We start from the raw sequence: 16,378 nt of genomic DNA, 5'->3' as shown, positions 1-16,378 counted from the left end.
AAATGTAGCTTAACTGTTTTTCATATTTTAAAAAAGTTGGATCCTCCAGATAGTCGTTGCCTTTTCCTCAAAGGTGCTACAGTCTCTTTCCTGAATGATGAGGTATGGAATTTGTCAAATATGCAACAAGGGAAATACTTATATATCCTTTTTGTGCTTATATTTTAAATTGATAAGTAACTGGTTTGTTTTAAAGAGAGTGGGGGGGGGGAATGCAACATATATTGCATATATTGGAACTCAGTACAGCTAAGGGATCTTTACTGCTGACTGTCATAGTACTGGAAATATCATGATATGGGGAATTTAATTGCCATTTCGAGTGTGATACATATGGGTTTCTTTTCTGCTATTTTAGAATAAACATATAATTTTATATTTTAGATTGTAAACCTGGGGATATGGACTGTTGTCTTTAAGCTGTGCAGAGTGCTTAGTAAACCTGGATAGATTATAAATCACATTAATGCTTTAAAACACTACCAGGCATTTCTACCCAGATATGCAGGGTCTATATGGTGAAGCCAATCTCACAAATTAAAGATCTGCATCTCAGTCCTAGCCATGTTTCCTCATAACAGATTTGTTGGGATTTGCTAGTGTGTTTAGTAATCCACTCCAGTCACACGTGTACACACAGTTTTTCTTAACAATTCTCTTATACGCATTCTAGAAGATGTAATGGAGAAGCTATCCAGTGGTGTTTTCAGGTAAGTTGGGTGTGCTACAGTGAAATGGAAGCTTAAAAACTAATCTATTATAATTTATGAAGCTCCACATAATTAAAATGCTGCTGGAGACCTACTTTGTGGCTGTAGTTATTGTTTTTTTTTTTAATAATTTTTATTAACTGGCCAATCACATCAAATTAAATCACATCATATAAATTCCGAAATACAAAGCCAAATTTTTAAATTTTGTTTGGGGGAACCCATACTTCAAGATCCAAAGGGGAATTCAGATCATCTTCTTATTACTGCGTTAATGTCCAAATCAGTCCCAATCAGTCCAAACAAAGTTCATAATTCTATCCAGTCTTATCTTGGTGTTGCCACATCATATCTTGTTCGTATAATTTCTCTTTTTCCTTTACAATCTCTTCTGTTAGTCTCCTTAAGCCGATAGCAAGTGTAATAATCCTGTGTGGATTTCCCGTTCCTCCACTAAGTCCAGATGGTTTCCATATATCTCCTTCGTAGATAACATCACTTTTTCCATCGTAAATTTTGGCATTTGTCGCTCTTAAGTCCCACCGAGGAGTTGATTCACGATATGTAAACAACTCTATTTCTCTCTTTCTCCTCCCAGACCCAAGAGCTCCCACAATGCCTCACAAAATGGCGAACGGCATTTTTTCCTGACTGCGTCACTCCAAAACTCTTAGCTTTCCAGCTTCATCTTAAAACATTGCTTTGGATCGAAAGTTTATCTCCACACAGCCTTAAATCCACAGCTTAAGTCCTTAATTTCTGACTCATTAGGGGAGGGGGATTCTTGTTAAGTCACATAAAAAGGTAGAGGCAGGTTTTCCCCCCTCTCCCCCCTCAGTCATTACCGTATCTTGACGTTCTTCTCATATTTTATTGTTGTCTTGTTATCAGAGATCTCTTCTGTCAGCAGTATTTACTCCCCTTTTTCCTTGATGTATGTGCAGTTAATCACGTCCAAATTATTTCTTTTAAAGATCATTGCAACCAGCGGCGCAAATCGGGGACGGCGTCGAGGAGTGCCGAAAATCCCACAGGAGGGCTTTGTGCCTAGTGCCCCCACCCCCACAAATTCGGGGGTGGTATAGGGCACAGCAGGCAAGGGCCGTCCCCCCCATAATCCTGGGGGGGTTAAGGAGGCTAATTAACCCCATCATAGCCTCCAAATTACCTCGTGTGGGTCGGAGAGATGTTATTGTCAGCCATCTTCCGATGCGCCACCTAGTGGCCCCCTCTGTGGCTATAGTTATTGATCCAGAACTCCCAAGAGTCCTGAAGCCAGTTCCATGAGCCCAATAGGTTTCAGAGATACTTTTCTCAAAAAGCGAGCCCAAGGCAGCTTCAGAAGCTATGCATTATAATACAGCAACATAGGGATTAGCCGTTGATTAAAAAAAAAAAAATACCAGAGCCACTAAGTCACTGCAAGCTCCTTTAATGACTCTAAACAACCCTTGGTATGCCACCCATTAATATCAAATATTTGGGCAAAATTCTTATTTTTATTTTCAATTAGCCATCTTAGGAAATGACTTGGAGAAAGCCCTCTTCCCTGCAATCCTAATTGCTCTAATACAATCTGCCCGTTAGCCTGTACATTAAATAAACCCAGTTTAGACCAGACTTACTCTGCAGGTGCGTAATACTTATCTACAATCCAAGTGCATATTCATAATAACCACTGCGAACTGCAGCTAAATAAAAGTCTTTGTTCTTGCATGAATAAGCTACTAAAGGCATTCCTTCCAACAGTTAATATTCTACTAATTGTTACTACAAAGTTTATTTTTCCTTTGTCTGCTATGATTGCAGTAGAGTTTTTGGAAGCAGAAGGGCAGGAGCTGGAAGACTTGTTCTCAAAAGCAATATAAAATGGCACATCTTTAAAACTGCTAGTAAAAGCTATTTTGAAATGCCTGCAGTACATTAAACATCTGCTTCCTATGGGGGAAGCTGTTTTCTCTGCCCTTTGTTCCAGGAATCCTAGCCAACCTATAACACTTGCAGTGTGTTTGAGCTGTAAAGTTTGCATTACTAAAAAGTAAAGTCTATGGCAATTGTCCTGAATTGTGTACTTTTTTCTTTTGAGCATACATTAAGACACTTCTAAGGTATTATTCTCTTTTAGGCCTCATTTGGATGATCCAGTCCCATTATATGAAGCCAAAGTTTCTATGGAAATGGTTCAGAAGAACGAAGCAAGAAAAAGACAAGTTATCCAGCTCTGAAGCACAGATTCTTAGCTTTTAAGTGAAGTGTAAATTTGTGGACTTTGTCTCAATTGCCTACTTATAAAGGATTGGTCAATGAGTTTCAACTAATGTTTTAATTACTGTTTGAATATTCTTTACAAGTTCCGGGGGAGAAATTAGAGCTTTGATTTCCCCCCCATTACCATGTCTAAAAGAGTATTTCTGTTAGCAATTGAAAGTTTGCTCATATTTGTGGCCCTCCAACACGCCATCCATCCATTCCGCCCCCCCCCCCAGTCACTCCTGTGCTTAGCAGACAACACTTTCCTTTTGTCTGCTCAGTTTTATGCATTTTGCTGTGCTTTGTTTTACTTGGACCATCTATACACTATGGGGGTGGAAAGGTGTCCCTGGAACACACTTGTAACATTGGCAAGATTCTGAATGTGCTTTCTCAATCTGACCTTATTTTTATGGTGACTTTGCTATGTTTTTATTTAGCTTTTCCATCTAGAAAACACAGGATCTATCAGCACCTATAGATGACATGCATTCCCAAGGGTCTTTTTATACAAGCAGCGTTCTGTGGAATAAGTGTACATTTGTTAGGCATTTGTTTTGCACAATCCACATTTCTGTCTTTAAGACAGCACTACAGTGGGTAGGATACTGCATTTACTAAGAACCTAAGTGCAATATGTGCACTTGGAGAAAATGCAGTATAGGCTTTCATACAGCACATACTCTGTTATTGCAATTCCTTGATGAAGTGTTGTTTTTGTGACTGTCACAAGTACTTACTGGGTATATTCTGTGTTGTAATTTGTAATCTATACTCATGTAAATAATTGATTTACCATTGTTAAATGTTCAAATTGTATATGGCAGAATAGACCTTAATACAGTCATTAATTTCAGTGGGTCTACTCTGAGTAAAAGCCAGCTATTCTGCTTTTTTTCCTTTTATAAATTTAGCCTTGTGTTATATATAGTTCATGCATATAGCCCAGTCTACAAAAGAGGAATGGAAAGGCAAACAGGGCTATTCCCATCACCTGCCACACCATAGTGGGATATGCTCTGCTGCTGTGGGATAGTGGTCACACTTTGGCTCCTCATCTAAGACTGTCCTCTGTTCTTCTCCTCAATATTGTTTAATTTGTCCTTTCACTGCTAATAAAAGATGGTTGCATTCTCAGATATGCCACAATTGCAAGATGATTTATGGAAGCAAGTCCTATTAAAATCAATGAATTCAGCCCCTGCATAAACAGTAGGACTGTGTGAAACTTTGTACCACACAAACCCTATGGAAAGCTGATATTGTAGTAGATATGTGTGGTAAAAAATTTCCCAGCATCAAGTGATTGCTGTTAATTGCTAGAGAGAATGTGGCTTCCCACAACTGAAGTTGAATGTTGACAAGCCAAATTCTCTTAACAACTGTTCTAAGGAAAAATGTTCTGCCTTTCTCCACAACTGCGTATTTCTACAACTAATATGGAAAAGCTTCATATTATGCTCCTCAACACTTTCAGTGTGTGGAAATATTAAGTTAACTAGAACCCAGAAACACAGTTTGAGAATTCAATATAATGTTCAGCTAGCTTCTTGCTTTTCATAGTTCTTTTCTAACTTTGAAGATATATTTTAAAGAAGCCAACTAGATAAGATATGTTACATTGGCATGCTTGGCCCAAGGGTTAACAGCTTTTATTTTGAAAATTTCCAAGGTCACTTCATAGCAAACTTTTTAAGTGGACTGGAATTTTTCTTCAGAGTTGAAGAAGGTGGGGCTGAGAAAACAGCTCCCTTAATATTGAAGCCATATTGTCAGCATTGGTCAAGTCATATAACCCTAGAAGGGATAAGGGCATGTTTATGGGGATGTATCAGCTGAGAACACTCTGCCTCTAATTTCAAGGAAATCTGATGTAAAGCTTTAAGTATTATATGCATGAAACGTCATTCACCAAGAAGAACAAAGCAGGAAGTATCATTTAGAAGACATCTGAAGGGAAGTTTTTAATGTTTAATTATGTTTTTGTTTATGCTGGAAGCTGCCCAGAGTGGCTGGGGCCACCTAGTCAGATGGATGGGGTGCAAATAATAAGATGATGATGATGATGATTCAATCATGGGCGTAGCCTGGATTTTTATGGGTGGGGCAGAACCAAGCTATCTGCGATGCGACTGGTCAGTGAAGTATATTTATTTACTTGATTTGGGGAGGGGGCCTTGGCTATGCCCATGGATTCTACCTATACCCAGCCTTGCTCCCTGGGACTGGGATTCAAGGCAGCTGACACGAAGCAAGACAGAAAATACAAAAAGCCAAAGGAACACAAGTGAACAGCAGAGAACCTGCACAAACAACGCTGACACAAAACCCCAAATATATTAAGTAAAATAGAAACATCACCACCGACCCCACCCCCACTCATCTTTCCCTCCTTCCACCTCTTTCCCCCTATTCTTCCTAATGTCTCAACAAATGAAACCGATTTGTTTTTTTTAAAGTGTTACGAGTAAAAAAATACGAGAGACATTGCATATACCTTTGTAAATCAAGAAAATCTTTAATAAGAATACATTAAAAACAAAAGAAAATACAAAAAGCTAAAAACATGACATGTAATAATTAAAAACTAAACAGAATCAAAACAAATTACTGTATTAAAATACTGCTACTAAAAACACAGCACAGCCCTTTCCTTAAGGGGAAAAAAACAGTAAAGAGACAGGAATCCGGAGAGGAAACGCGTAGGATTTGGCTTGGGGCATGATGGATGCTGCGCCCAGGGACCAAATAGTGGAGCTCTCGGCTCGCGCGCGCGTGTCTGCAGCGCAGCAGCGCCCTCGCCAGGGCAGGAAAGGCGGCCGCGGCGGGGCCGACGGGTTTCCGGATTGGCCGGTCTCCGCGCGGCAACCAGGAGGCGCTTCTTCCCGCCCTCAAGGCGGAGCCTCCTGCTGCCGCGCGCCAAGTTCGTATCTTGCAGCCGGACGCCGACCCCGCTCCGCTTCTTGTTCTCGGCCTCCGCCGCCGCCGCCGCCATGTGCTCCGTGGTCCCCGGCTACTCCCCCGGCTTCAAGAAGCCTCCCGAGCTGCTGCGCCTGAAGAGGAAAAGGGCGCGGAGAAGCGACGCGGAGCCCGGCCGCTCTCCCAGCGCGCCCGCCGCCCCTTGCGCGCTGGGCGGCTCGGCTCTGTCCCCTCGGCCTTACCCGGGGAGCCGCAGGCGCAACCCCTTCTCGAGCCTGGAGAACAGCCCGCGCCCTCCGCCGGGGACAGGCCAGGCCCTCTCTCCGGCCCGGAAACCGAGGGCGGGCGGCGGCCCCAGCTGCTCCCGCGCCCAGGTAAGGCGTCGCGACCAACGGGATTCGGAGCCTTCGGGGCGGGAAAGCGCTGCGTTGCAGATCGCCGCTTCCCTCTTTCCTCCTTTTTTGCGTTTGTCAATGTGCACGCCCCGCCTCCGAATTTAAACTATTCGATTATCATAGGGCAGCCAAAGCGCATTATTTATTTGGATCGTTTCGAAACGGATTAGTATTAAGACCGCTTATCGAAATGTTATATTGACACGATATGATTATTATGATTATTGCTTTATTTTTGCATTGCGGTTTCTGTGAATCGCTTTGGGCAGTTCTGGTAATTTTGGGGGGAAATATTCGATAACTTGGTAAAAGCGCCTTGGTGATACTTCTTGAAAGAAAAGGTGGCGCATACATTATTCTAATAATATTTATGCGGGAAAGCACATGGGAGGAGACGCAACGTCGGGGTCAACAGTAATCAAGCAGGACCCTAGGTTGTGAGAGGTTAAATGGGGGGGTCTTTAGCTTTCATCCAAGAAACTTACCAGGCACACATTCCATTGTGCACTTTACACGCAAGTAGACCAGTAGGGCACCCCCCCCGCCTTCCTCCCATAAATGTCACCTATACAGTGTCCCCAAACTTCAGCCAGTTACTGGTTACTGTTTTCCTTCTGGAAACAAACAAAAAAATCACCTGTGGCATATAATGTCCTAGGAATGCATTGAGTTGGGGTGTGTTTACTACACCAGCCAATGTTAGTAGATTGGGATAATAACAACACCCCACACATATAGGAAAATGGTGAAGGAATGGTTAAGAAAGTGTGAAGTGTCTGTTGACACAAACCATGTAATGTTGTTGAGGGACATTTTACTAACCTAGGACAGGTTTCTTAATTGGGTTAGAAAAACAGTCCACAATTGTTACTCATTTTTGTTACTATGTTACATATTTTGTGTTTTTATATAGTAAACCACTCTGTAATCTTTGGATGAAGGGCAGTATAAAAATTAATAAGTAAATACAGATTAATAAAGTATGCCCATTGATACTTAAGGGATTACATAAGAATATCTAGGCTTGAACTTTGCAGAGTGACAGAATTTTAACCATTTTTAAAAAAAAAATAATCTTATGCTAAACACTGCAGTGGATTATTTTATTCACTGTTCATTGAATCATTGGTGTTCTCTTAACTTTGAAACTTTTTCCAGTTTTTAAATGGTCTGCAAGACGACGAGTCTATTTGGAAAGAAGAGTTTTCTGAAGCAGCATCTGTTGACTCATTGATCAATGTAAGAATCATTGTAACTGTTAAATGTATCTATATATGAGAATATTGGATTTATTTTATCACACAGGGCTCAAGCCCGTTGTCTTTTGAATGCACCCCCACTACTCACACTCCTCCAATGGGGATGACTTCATGGCAGAAAGCTGCACTCGTAGAACAGCGTATTTATTCCTAGTGATGTGAATAAGGATGCAGCTGAAATTGGGCCCCTTGTGATATTCACAGCAAGGCAAACATAAAAAATGCAACTGTGTATGTGGAAAGGAAAGGCTGCAGTTTTTGCTAGATGACTTGAGTCATTCATGCTGCTTGGGGCATGGTCAGAGAAACTGACGGGGGTCTGATAGTGTGTGCTCTTTTCTACAGCCCTAGAGTACTCCTATTACGCTTTTTAAAAAGCAACAATCTTTTCTACTCTTCACTAATATTGGTGCATATGTAAAAAGACGCTGTCCTTAAATGCTAGCAAAGGAAGGGCATGCTTCTTCTAAACATTTAAGTGATGGCATTTTAATGAAGGAGCTGCTTCCTTGTAATTTTTTTCAATGTTTATATTTTTCAAGGACCCATATCTGGCCATTTCCAATAGTGATGTTTCTTCCTCACCAAGTTATGAATTTCCTGCGGACTGGAGTATTAAAACTCGCCTTCTGTTCACATCTTCCCAATCATTTGCATGGGCAGATCACTTAAAAGCACAAGAAGAATCCCTAGGATACGTCCAGCATTGTAGAGGAGCATTAATAAACTTGCCTCAAAGTATTCAGGTAATTCGTTCTGTTGAACTGTTGATCAGGAGAATAGACTTGAGACATTGAGGTAGAAAGGTGCCAATTCACACCTGCAGTGAGATGTTCAAAACAAATCAATATATTACAGCACAGTATATATTTTTAAAACTTGCATGGCCAATCATGTCTTCCTACCATGTTCAAACTGCCTTCTTCTCAATGTTTTATGGTGTATATTGAGCAGGACAATATTGATGAAAAGATCTTGGCTCTATGATGGATTTCTGCAGTATATAGATCCTTTTTCTCAGTAGCACTGTGAAGCTGAGACAAATGATATAAGACTCCCTAGTCCTCCAGTGTTACCCGTGACATTGGTAACTTGCCAGGCTAATGTTATTCAGAAAGGAATAATCTGCCTGCAAAGAACATTCTGAATCACCTGACGTTTTGTGTGTCATAAAGATAAAACTTAGGATAATAGGTTATGGTTATAAAAATGGTGGTATTTTTTCACGTAGAGAAATTATAACAGGATTGTGCCTACCCCAAAACATAAATAGGCTTCTTATTCAGCTTATTAACCCTTAGAATCTCTTTGAACTTTTGAGACCCTGTGCATAAGCTGCAAAGGGACCTACCACTGTACTCATTGGCACCAATACATGGTACTGTCCTTGAAGAGTACTATAGCAAAAGGGTGGCGCTCTGGTCTAAACCACTGAGCTTCTTGGGCTTGACAGAGTGAACTCCTGTTGCTCTGTCCCAGCTTCTGAAAACCTAGCAATTTGAAAGCATACCAGTGCAAGTAGATAAATCTGGCACTCGTCACGGTCCTCCATGCACCAGTAGTGGTTTAGTCATGCTGGCCACATAACCCGGAAAGCTGTCTGTGGACAAACGTTGGCTCCCTCGACCTGTAAAGCAAGATGAGCACCACACCCCATAGTCACCTTTGTCTGGACCTAACCATCCAGGAGTCCTTTACCTTCTACCTACTATAAAGGTAAAGGTACCCCTGAACATTAGGTCCAGTCGCAGATGACTCTGGGGTTGCGCGCTCATCTCGCTCTATAGGCCGAGGGAGCCGGCGTTTGCCCGCAGACAGCTTCTGGGTCATGTGGCTAGCATGACTAAGCCGCTTCTGGCAAACAAGAGCAGCGCACGGAAACGCCGTTTACCTTCCCGCCGGAGCGGTGCCTATTTATCTACTTGCACTTTGATGTGCTTTTGAACTGCTAGGTGGGCAGGAGCAGGGACCAAACAATGGGAGCTCACCCCGTTGCAGGGATTTGAACCGCCGACCTTTTGATCGGCAAGCCCTAGGCTCTGTGGTTTAGACCACAGTGCCACTATAGCTCCCTTTAAATGTATGCAAAATATATCACTCAGACTGGAGTTGTTATAGAGATTATGGGATGTGGCAGAAATGGCCTGGTCAAACTACCAAACTTAATGAAGATTAGGAATGATTGCAGTATAACATACAAGAAGTTTGTAACACAGTGAGTATCTTATATACTGCAATGAATTTATTGATCTGAAGTAGAGCTCTCAAAGTCGCTTTGCTATTCCCTAAAAAAGTCATACTATTTCTTCCTGGCCTCTTACTGATTGCCGTGTAAAAAAATTAGGGTTTTTAAAAATGCACTTCTTTCCCACTCCTTTCCTAAACATAGACAGAGGTGCACTCAGCAACAAGTCCACTTTCTATGTAAAGTGTGAATCAGCTTTTAGTAATGTTTCTCCCTCATGGCAATTGGGCTGGTAACTCATTTGTGGTTTGATTACAGTTGCTGCATAAATTTGTGTTGAATCAGGGTAGATAGATGGTGCCTTACAATTCCACATAATAAATTTAATACTTCTCATACTCTCTTGAAAAAAAATACCTGCTTTTGTGGCATTTCAGCCTACAGGGTAAATATGAATGAAGGTTTTTCAGGCATCTTATGAATAGCTTTAAAAATGTAATTTCAACACTTTGCTATCTTAGGAACCGAAGCTCTCCACAGAACTCCGATGTGCTTTCCAGCAAAGCCTTGTATACTGGCTTCATCCTTTCCTGCCGTGGCTAAAGCTGTTCCCTCGTATTGGAGCGGATAGAAAAATGACTGGGAAAAATAATCCTTGGTCATATGATGAAGGGCTCCAACAAGTTCTCATGAGTGAATGGTGAGTTGAAGTGAATGGAAATACATCACCAAGCAGCTAAGAGTCAAATCGTACTGATACTCACAGGATATTTTCATAACTACCACCACATTGCAAAATTTGAGCTGAGTCATAATGCAAAATCAAGGAATTCATTCTCAATAATCAGTATAGCAGCTTTGGTTCTGGGGCCAACTGCAATTTGCATGCAAATGCTTACAAAAATCTGGACACTTCTATTTCAGATAAGAAGCTATATTTGGAGAGGGGAAATTTATAGAAGGGAGGATGTATTTGTTTTCCTCTCCACCCTTTCTCTGCTCCCAAGCAGCTTTCCCCTCTATAATGTTCAGAACATTGGTTTGGCTGATGCATAAATTTGAAGGAGAGAAAGGGTTAAGCATCCCATTATTTTCGCACCTCCAGTCCTACTCTAAAATTTCTCTCCTTTGTAAAGCAACTTTCCACTTTAAAAAGCGGTGTTATGTAAGGCGCTATTTTGCAACTTCAAGTTGTGAAAGGAAGAAACATTACAAGCCGTGTTCTGTGGAATAAATATGCATTAATCCACAATGTCAGTCTTCAAGATAGCACTACTGTGGATAAGGATATCCTGATTTCCCACTGTCAGAAACTTCTGGCCTCCAAGCGATTGTTTGACTTCAACTCCCATCTTCCTTGCATGGGAGTTGGGAGTCTAACAAGTTCTGGAGGACCAAAGGTTCTTTGTCCATTGCTTGCTGCCCTTCACTTGGCCAGAGGTTCCTTTTTTGACCTGGAGAAGGGGTTGGTGATTTTTGTTTTAAAGGCATTTTGTCCATTTGTGTGAATGTGTGTGTGTGTATATCTCAGGCTTCCCTTAATCAGCATTCTGCCATTTCATCATTATTATTGCTTTTCTCGGTCTGTTTAGATTTTCAGTTAAAATGTCAGTAGCTTGGTTTTGCTACTAGCAACTTCCCCTCAACTCTTTGTGTGCTGGTTTGCTGTTTCTTTATGCTTGAAGGTGTCAGTTTGCATTTCTTGGTACAGAAAGTATTGATCTGATGTGTTGAGATCTTTCCTGTTCTACTTAATTCAGGAGGGTTCTGGAAGCTTCTCTGTGTGAAAGAAGGAGCTGAATACAGCTGCTTTAAACTGGTTCTGTTATCTCTTTCTGTCAAGGTCATGCTAACAATAATAATGAGGCCAGAAGGAGCCTGGGTTTCACTCTCTCCTTCTGTCTCTCTCTCTGGTGTGGTGTTCTGTATGCTTAGTGTTATAAGTTACTGTAAATTTACGTTAAGTCTGCTGCAGCTAAGTTTTTTATGGACAGTGCCAATCCTGAATGTATTGGATTTGTGACCATTATGTTCATTTGCCTTCAGTAGCGATAAAGCTCTGCTGAATGAAATGCCTGTCTATTTTGGGGGAATACTGCAACGTGTTTAAGTTTTTACTCTGCTAACAATACATTGGAATCTACTGTGGATCAATTTCAATGACAGAAGGTGGGGTGGGAATCCAGTCGCCCATCCTGTCCTTGGTCTGTGGCTGGTGGAACAGACAGGAGCTAGATTGGTCTGTCCTTCAACTGTCTTCCACTGCCCACACACCAGAAGCACATTTCAGGTTACGTACCAACTTCCTGTTGTAAACTACTCTCTGTGTGCGAGTAGTTTTGTTGTCTCTGTGTTTTCTTTTCCTCAGTTTTGCTGTTTCCAAATTGCAGGCTGATCATTCTGCACCTTGATTCTTTACCCTGCAGGTGTCTCAGTTTTACCTCCCTTTATAATCTGCTGAGAGCCAAGCTTTGCCCCTATTTCTACGTTTGCACTTACCAGTTCACGGTGTTGTTCCGTGCAGCAGGGCTTGCTGGAAGTGATGTGATCACTGCGCTAATTTCACCCACAACTAGAGGCTTAAGGGAAGCCATGCGAAATGAAGGTGAGAACAGTGTGTTATTAAGCCAAATGACTTACAAAAGCCCTCTTGTATATTGTCTCTACACCATTAATTTGCTTTTTCCACCCCTTCTCAGGTATTGAATTTTTGTTACCTTTTCAAGAAGTTAGAAAAAGGAAATCGAATGTGTTGGCATCCCACTTAGAAACAGGACTTGCTAGTGACTGTGAAAGAACAGGCAAGGATGCTGAGAATGAAGAGTATGTAGTTTTTGTTATGGGGTCTTTCTCGTTGGAAAAGCTGGCTCTGTCTTGTTGCATTTTTCTAGCACAAAAACTACCTTTCTGGTGCAAGATAAATCGTGTATATATTTTTTTTACTCCCAAACTGATTTCTGTATTGATAGATGGCTCACATGTTGCGACCTAATAAAGTGGTGTCTCTTTGCTTAGGGGACGAGGAATGAGTGATGTTGATGACGATGAAGGATTTTCATGGTTGGAGGAGATGGGAGTACAAGACAAGATTAAAAAGCCAGATACAATTTCTATCAAACTGTATCCTTTCAAAAGTGAAACACTTAAGCTGTGATTTTAAAGCTGTGCACAAGACTTGTCTAATATACAGCTGAGAAAGCAATACAACTACTGAGGGTCAGGAACATTTGATGCTTGTTCCTGATATTTGGAGTCAACACGGTACATTGACCGCAAAAAGCTTTCAACATGTACTATGTTCAGTTAAACTCATTTTGATACGGATTATAATCAGTGCAAGTGGGATGATTGCTAAGGATGGTTAGGAAAGGGCCTTCCTTTCTACTGCTCCTTATCAGACACATAACATGCCAGTGCTGAGGGATTTGCAGCAGCTGTGTATTAGCCACTGAGACAGTTTTGCATGCAAAGCCCTAAAAAATCTCTGGTTCGGGTTACCTGAAAATCCATCTTTTTCTTCACTGCCCAGTAAGGGTGCTTTGACCAGTAATTGGAACTCACAATAGTTTTGCCATGTCCTGGTGTCGTATCAGCATGTGTTAACCAGGAGGTGTTGTTGAATTGCCTTCCCTACAGCTCTTGAAGACACACCAGTTTAGGCAGACATTCCCCTGAACTAAGCTTGTGTTTTTATGTTAACTGTTAACTATGCTTCTTAATATTGTATGTTTTAATTAAGAATGTCCATATGTTGCTGCACATTTTAATTATGGGTTCGTTTCATACCTGTAAACTGCTTAGAAGCCATTTTGGTACATAAGCAGCATGTGGATGAATTAATAATACTGAAGTAGGCAAGAGTCATATTGGCTAGCAGTTTCAGATACCCTTGATGTGGTATGACTAGCACATCAAGGTGAGTATGAGGAAATCACAATTTTTTCCACAGCAGGTTTTTTCGGTGGGAGGCGGGGGATTGTTTCTTTGCAAGTATGACAAGATCAAACCTTTTTCATAGCTAGGCGAATTATTAGCTAAAATTTAAATAGTAACACAGTATTACAGTATTACACAGCACAGTATTAATGTGTACTTAAAGCACATTCCTTGCCTCTGAGACAAGGGTGAAATGTGTCTTTACCTTGTAAATCACATGCAAAAATTAAATAAGTTTCAACTTGTATTGACTTTGTATTCATCTTCTGCTGTTGTGTGTGTGTGTGTGTACCTTTCCCTTGACATTTGGTCTGTAGCTGTAAGGAGAGAAATGAGGTACAAATGGATCACAAGCCAGAATCTGTTGTGCTGGTGAAAGGAACAAACACATTCACTTTGCTAAACTTCTTGATAAATTGCAAGAGCTTAGTGGCTGCTGCAGGCCCTCAGGCTGGCATCCCTCCAACACTGCTGTCACCAGTTGCCTTTAGAGGGGCAACGATGCAAACGCTCAAGGTAAAAATTACTGCAACATGATTTCACATATTGTTGGCTTTATGGCGGGGGCGAATGGCTTGTGTGAACACTGGTGGAAGGATGGGGAAGCTCATTTTTTGGTTTTGCCCTCCCCTTGCAGCTTCTTGTGCCCTTTGAAAAATCTCTTATGGGGGGTGGAATGCCAGGATAATTTGAGAAAATTGGCTTCACCCAGTCCTCTTAGTGGGGTCCTCCACTGGATCAAAAGCCTTCTATGAAAGAAAGGAGACCTCTTTGTGGAAGACGGTTAGGATCCAACTTGCCAAATTTAATTCCTGGAATCTGTTACTAATCATTATCACTTAGCATGACCATTGTTGGTCTGATAATTTACCATGTGTTTCAAAATGCCTGCCTCTATGATTCCGTGCTCCCTTCCTGTGTATTGGTATAACATGAAATGATTACCAGACATTTGCCTTAGTATTGTATCATACGGTGCAGCAAGACCCAACTTTTTAAGAATTTCTCTTAGAATCTAGAAATAGAAACTTGTGTCGCTGCAGACTTTGCTCTTAGCAACCATTTGCTTTGTCTCCATTAGCCTAAATCAGCTGTACTAGCCACTCCCTATAGTAAATCACACATTCAGGCACTCAAATTATGTAATGTGTGAAGTTCTTAATACTGGAGGTGATAGCTGGGCTTTTTTGCATGCGGGCAGAGGGCAGTATCTAAGTGGATATTTTGTGATTTTGCTAGAATTTTAATAGGCACGGCTTGAAGTTGTAAATTCTCCCTTTTCCATAATTCATCCGCATGACGACACCATGCTTACACCCAACTTCTTGAGCATCTATCAATAGTGTGTTCACATTCCTTCTGTAATTGCTGCCTTGTGTTTTTCCTATATGTAGAATTGACCCACTGTTAAACTTTGGGTGCATAAAAAGGTCAGGTTTAATTTCAATGTTTTTGAACCTTCGTGTCATATTGCTTAATATTTTTCCACAGGCTCGAAGCATAAATGTGCGGACACAGGTTCAATCACATTACAAAGATTTATTTAGTCTGGAGATTGTTGGTCCTGTCATGCCTCACTCTATGCATTCCTTGTCCATGCTGCTCAAATCTGCTCAGAATGGATCTTACTCTGCTGTGTGTTATACACATGACCCAACAGCTGTGTTCAACACAAGCATCAGTAACGAACAGAGCATAAAAGTGGTAAGGAGATTTTACTCAACATTCATCTGAATTGGAAAGAATCTGATTAATGGAAAAGAGAATGCATGCTAGCCCTGTTATAGGTGTCACATAATACCCATTCCGCATTTGTAAGAAATTGATCTTTTAGTGTGGTGCCACCTACATTCTGGAACCCCCTGCCTATTGACACTACACAGATGCCTTCACTGTATCCTGACACTGCTGTAAACATTTTTGTTTAGACAAGCCCCACTCCATACATGTAAAATGATGATGTATTTTTAATATGTTTTTAGTTCATTGCTGATTTTATCTTTTGATTGTTTTAAAGAGTTGGTTTTTACTATATTGAATTATTTTCTTTGTAAACCACTTTGTTTTTTAACAAAGCGGTGTGTGAACTTTTTAAAATAAATAGTTCCATGGGTGCTCAAAGGATAGGGTGTTTGGTAGACTTAGTTCCCTTGTGAAATGGCATGTTATCCAATAAGAAATTGTACTAGTAATACTTTTCTTAATTTTTACAGGAACCCCATAGCAAGGACCTTAAGAAGTGTGGATTGCATCCTAACACTTTAGAACAGCTTACTCTTTGCCCAACGTTAGGAAAGTCATCCATAAGGCTCCTAGAAATGAACAATTATGCCTACACATGGAAAGCCTAAACAAGCAATATTGGTCAATGAAGAATTGCCATTGGTGTTCCTGAGATGTTTAAGCCATGTTGGGTGGGTACAATAGCATTCTGCCAATAACAAATTGTACATGTTAATGTGCAAAACCTACTGGCTAGATTAGCCTTCCTAAGCAGAGTTGATGGAAAACTGCCTATTCTGTGTTGTATAGTTAACTCAACCTTTTCCTTTTTTTTCACGATTGAAACCTTGATATTTATAGATTTTTAATTAAACTTTAACCCTAGAATCTTGTGTGTTTTCTTTGAAGCTAAAAGGCAGAAGTGAGATTATACAGGACTATTCTGCAAGGTAAAACAAATTAAGTAAACCATTTGGTTCACTATAAACAGGACAAATTGCA

At 40.8% G+C, this 16,378-nt stretch overlaps 2 protein-coding genes across 11 annotated transcripts in view; both read left to right on the top strand.

The window, feature by feature from the left end:
- CRYZL1 (crystallin zeta like 1) overlaps positions 1–4,097 on the top strand; it is a 30,352-nt gene extending 26,255 nt beyond the window's left edge. For all 10 annotated transcript variants that reach the window (XM_079974960.1, XM_079974959.1, XM_079974956.1 and 7 more), the window contains 3 exons: positions 37–142; positions 665–710; positions 2,836–4,097. In XM_079974960.1, coding sequence (XP_079831086.1) covers positions 37–142; positions 665–710; positions 2,836–2,935 — 252 coding nt within the window. In that variant the 3' untranslated portion in view covers positions 2,936–4,097. The remainder of the gene's footprint in view (positions 1–36; positions 143–664; positions 711–2,835) is intronic.
- Positions 4,098–5,820: 1,723 nt separating this feature from the next.
- Positions 5,821–16,264, top strand: DONSON (DNA replication fork stabilization factor DONSON). Its single transcript, XM_079972050.1, has 10 exons — positions 5,821–6,253; positions 7,433–7,513; positions 8,076–8,279; positions 10,240–10,418; positions 12,145–12,323; positions 12,418–12,541; positions 12,734–12,838; positions 13,972–14,170; positions 15,146–15,358; positions 15,868–16,264. The coding sequence occupies exons 1-10, from the start codon at positions 5,954–5,956 to the stop codon at positions 16,003–16,005; spliced, it is 1,722 nt and encodes a 573-aa protein (XP_079828176.1). The 5' UTR covers positions 5,821–5,953; the 3' UTR covers positions 16,006–16,264.
- Positions 16,265–16,378: the final 114 nt, after the last annotated feature.

This window comes from Podarcis cretensis, assembly GCF_951804945.1.
Source record: "Podarcis cretensis genome assembly, chromosome: 4".
Lineage (NCBI taxonomy): Eukaryota > Metazoa > Chordata > Lepidosauria > Squamata > Lacertidae > Podarcis > Podarcis cretensis.
This window is presented reverse-complemented; position numbering and strand designations above follow the sequence as displayed.

What these genes read in the sequence shown, in the direction of transcription:
- DONSON (XM_079972050.1), top strand. Translation starts at nt 5,954, where the DNA reads ATGTGCTCCGTGGTCCCCGGCTACTCCCCCGGCTTCAAGAAGCCTCCC. An exon ending in CAAGTTCTCATGAGTGAATG is followed by an intron (nt 10,419 to 12,144) that starts GTGAGTTGAAGT and finishes TTTACCCTGCAG; the next exon opens with GTGTCTCAGTTTTACCTCCC. An exon ending in CAACGATGCAAACGCTCAAG is followed by an intron (nt 14,171 to 15,145) that starts GTAAAAATTACT and finishes ATTTTTCCACAG; the next exon opens with GCTCGAAGCATAAATGTGCG.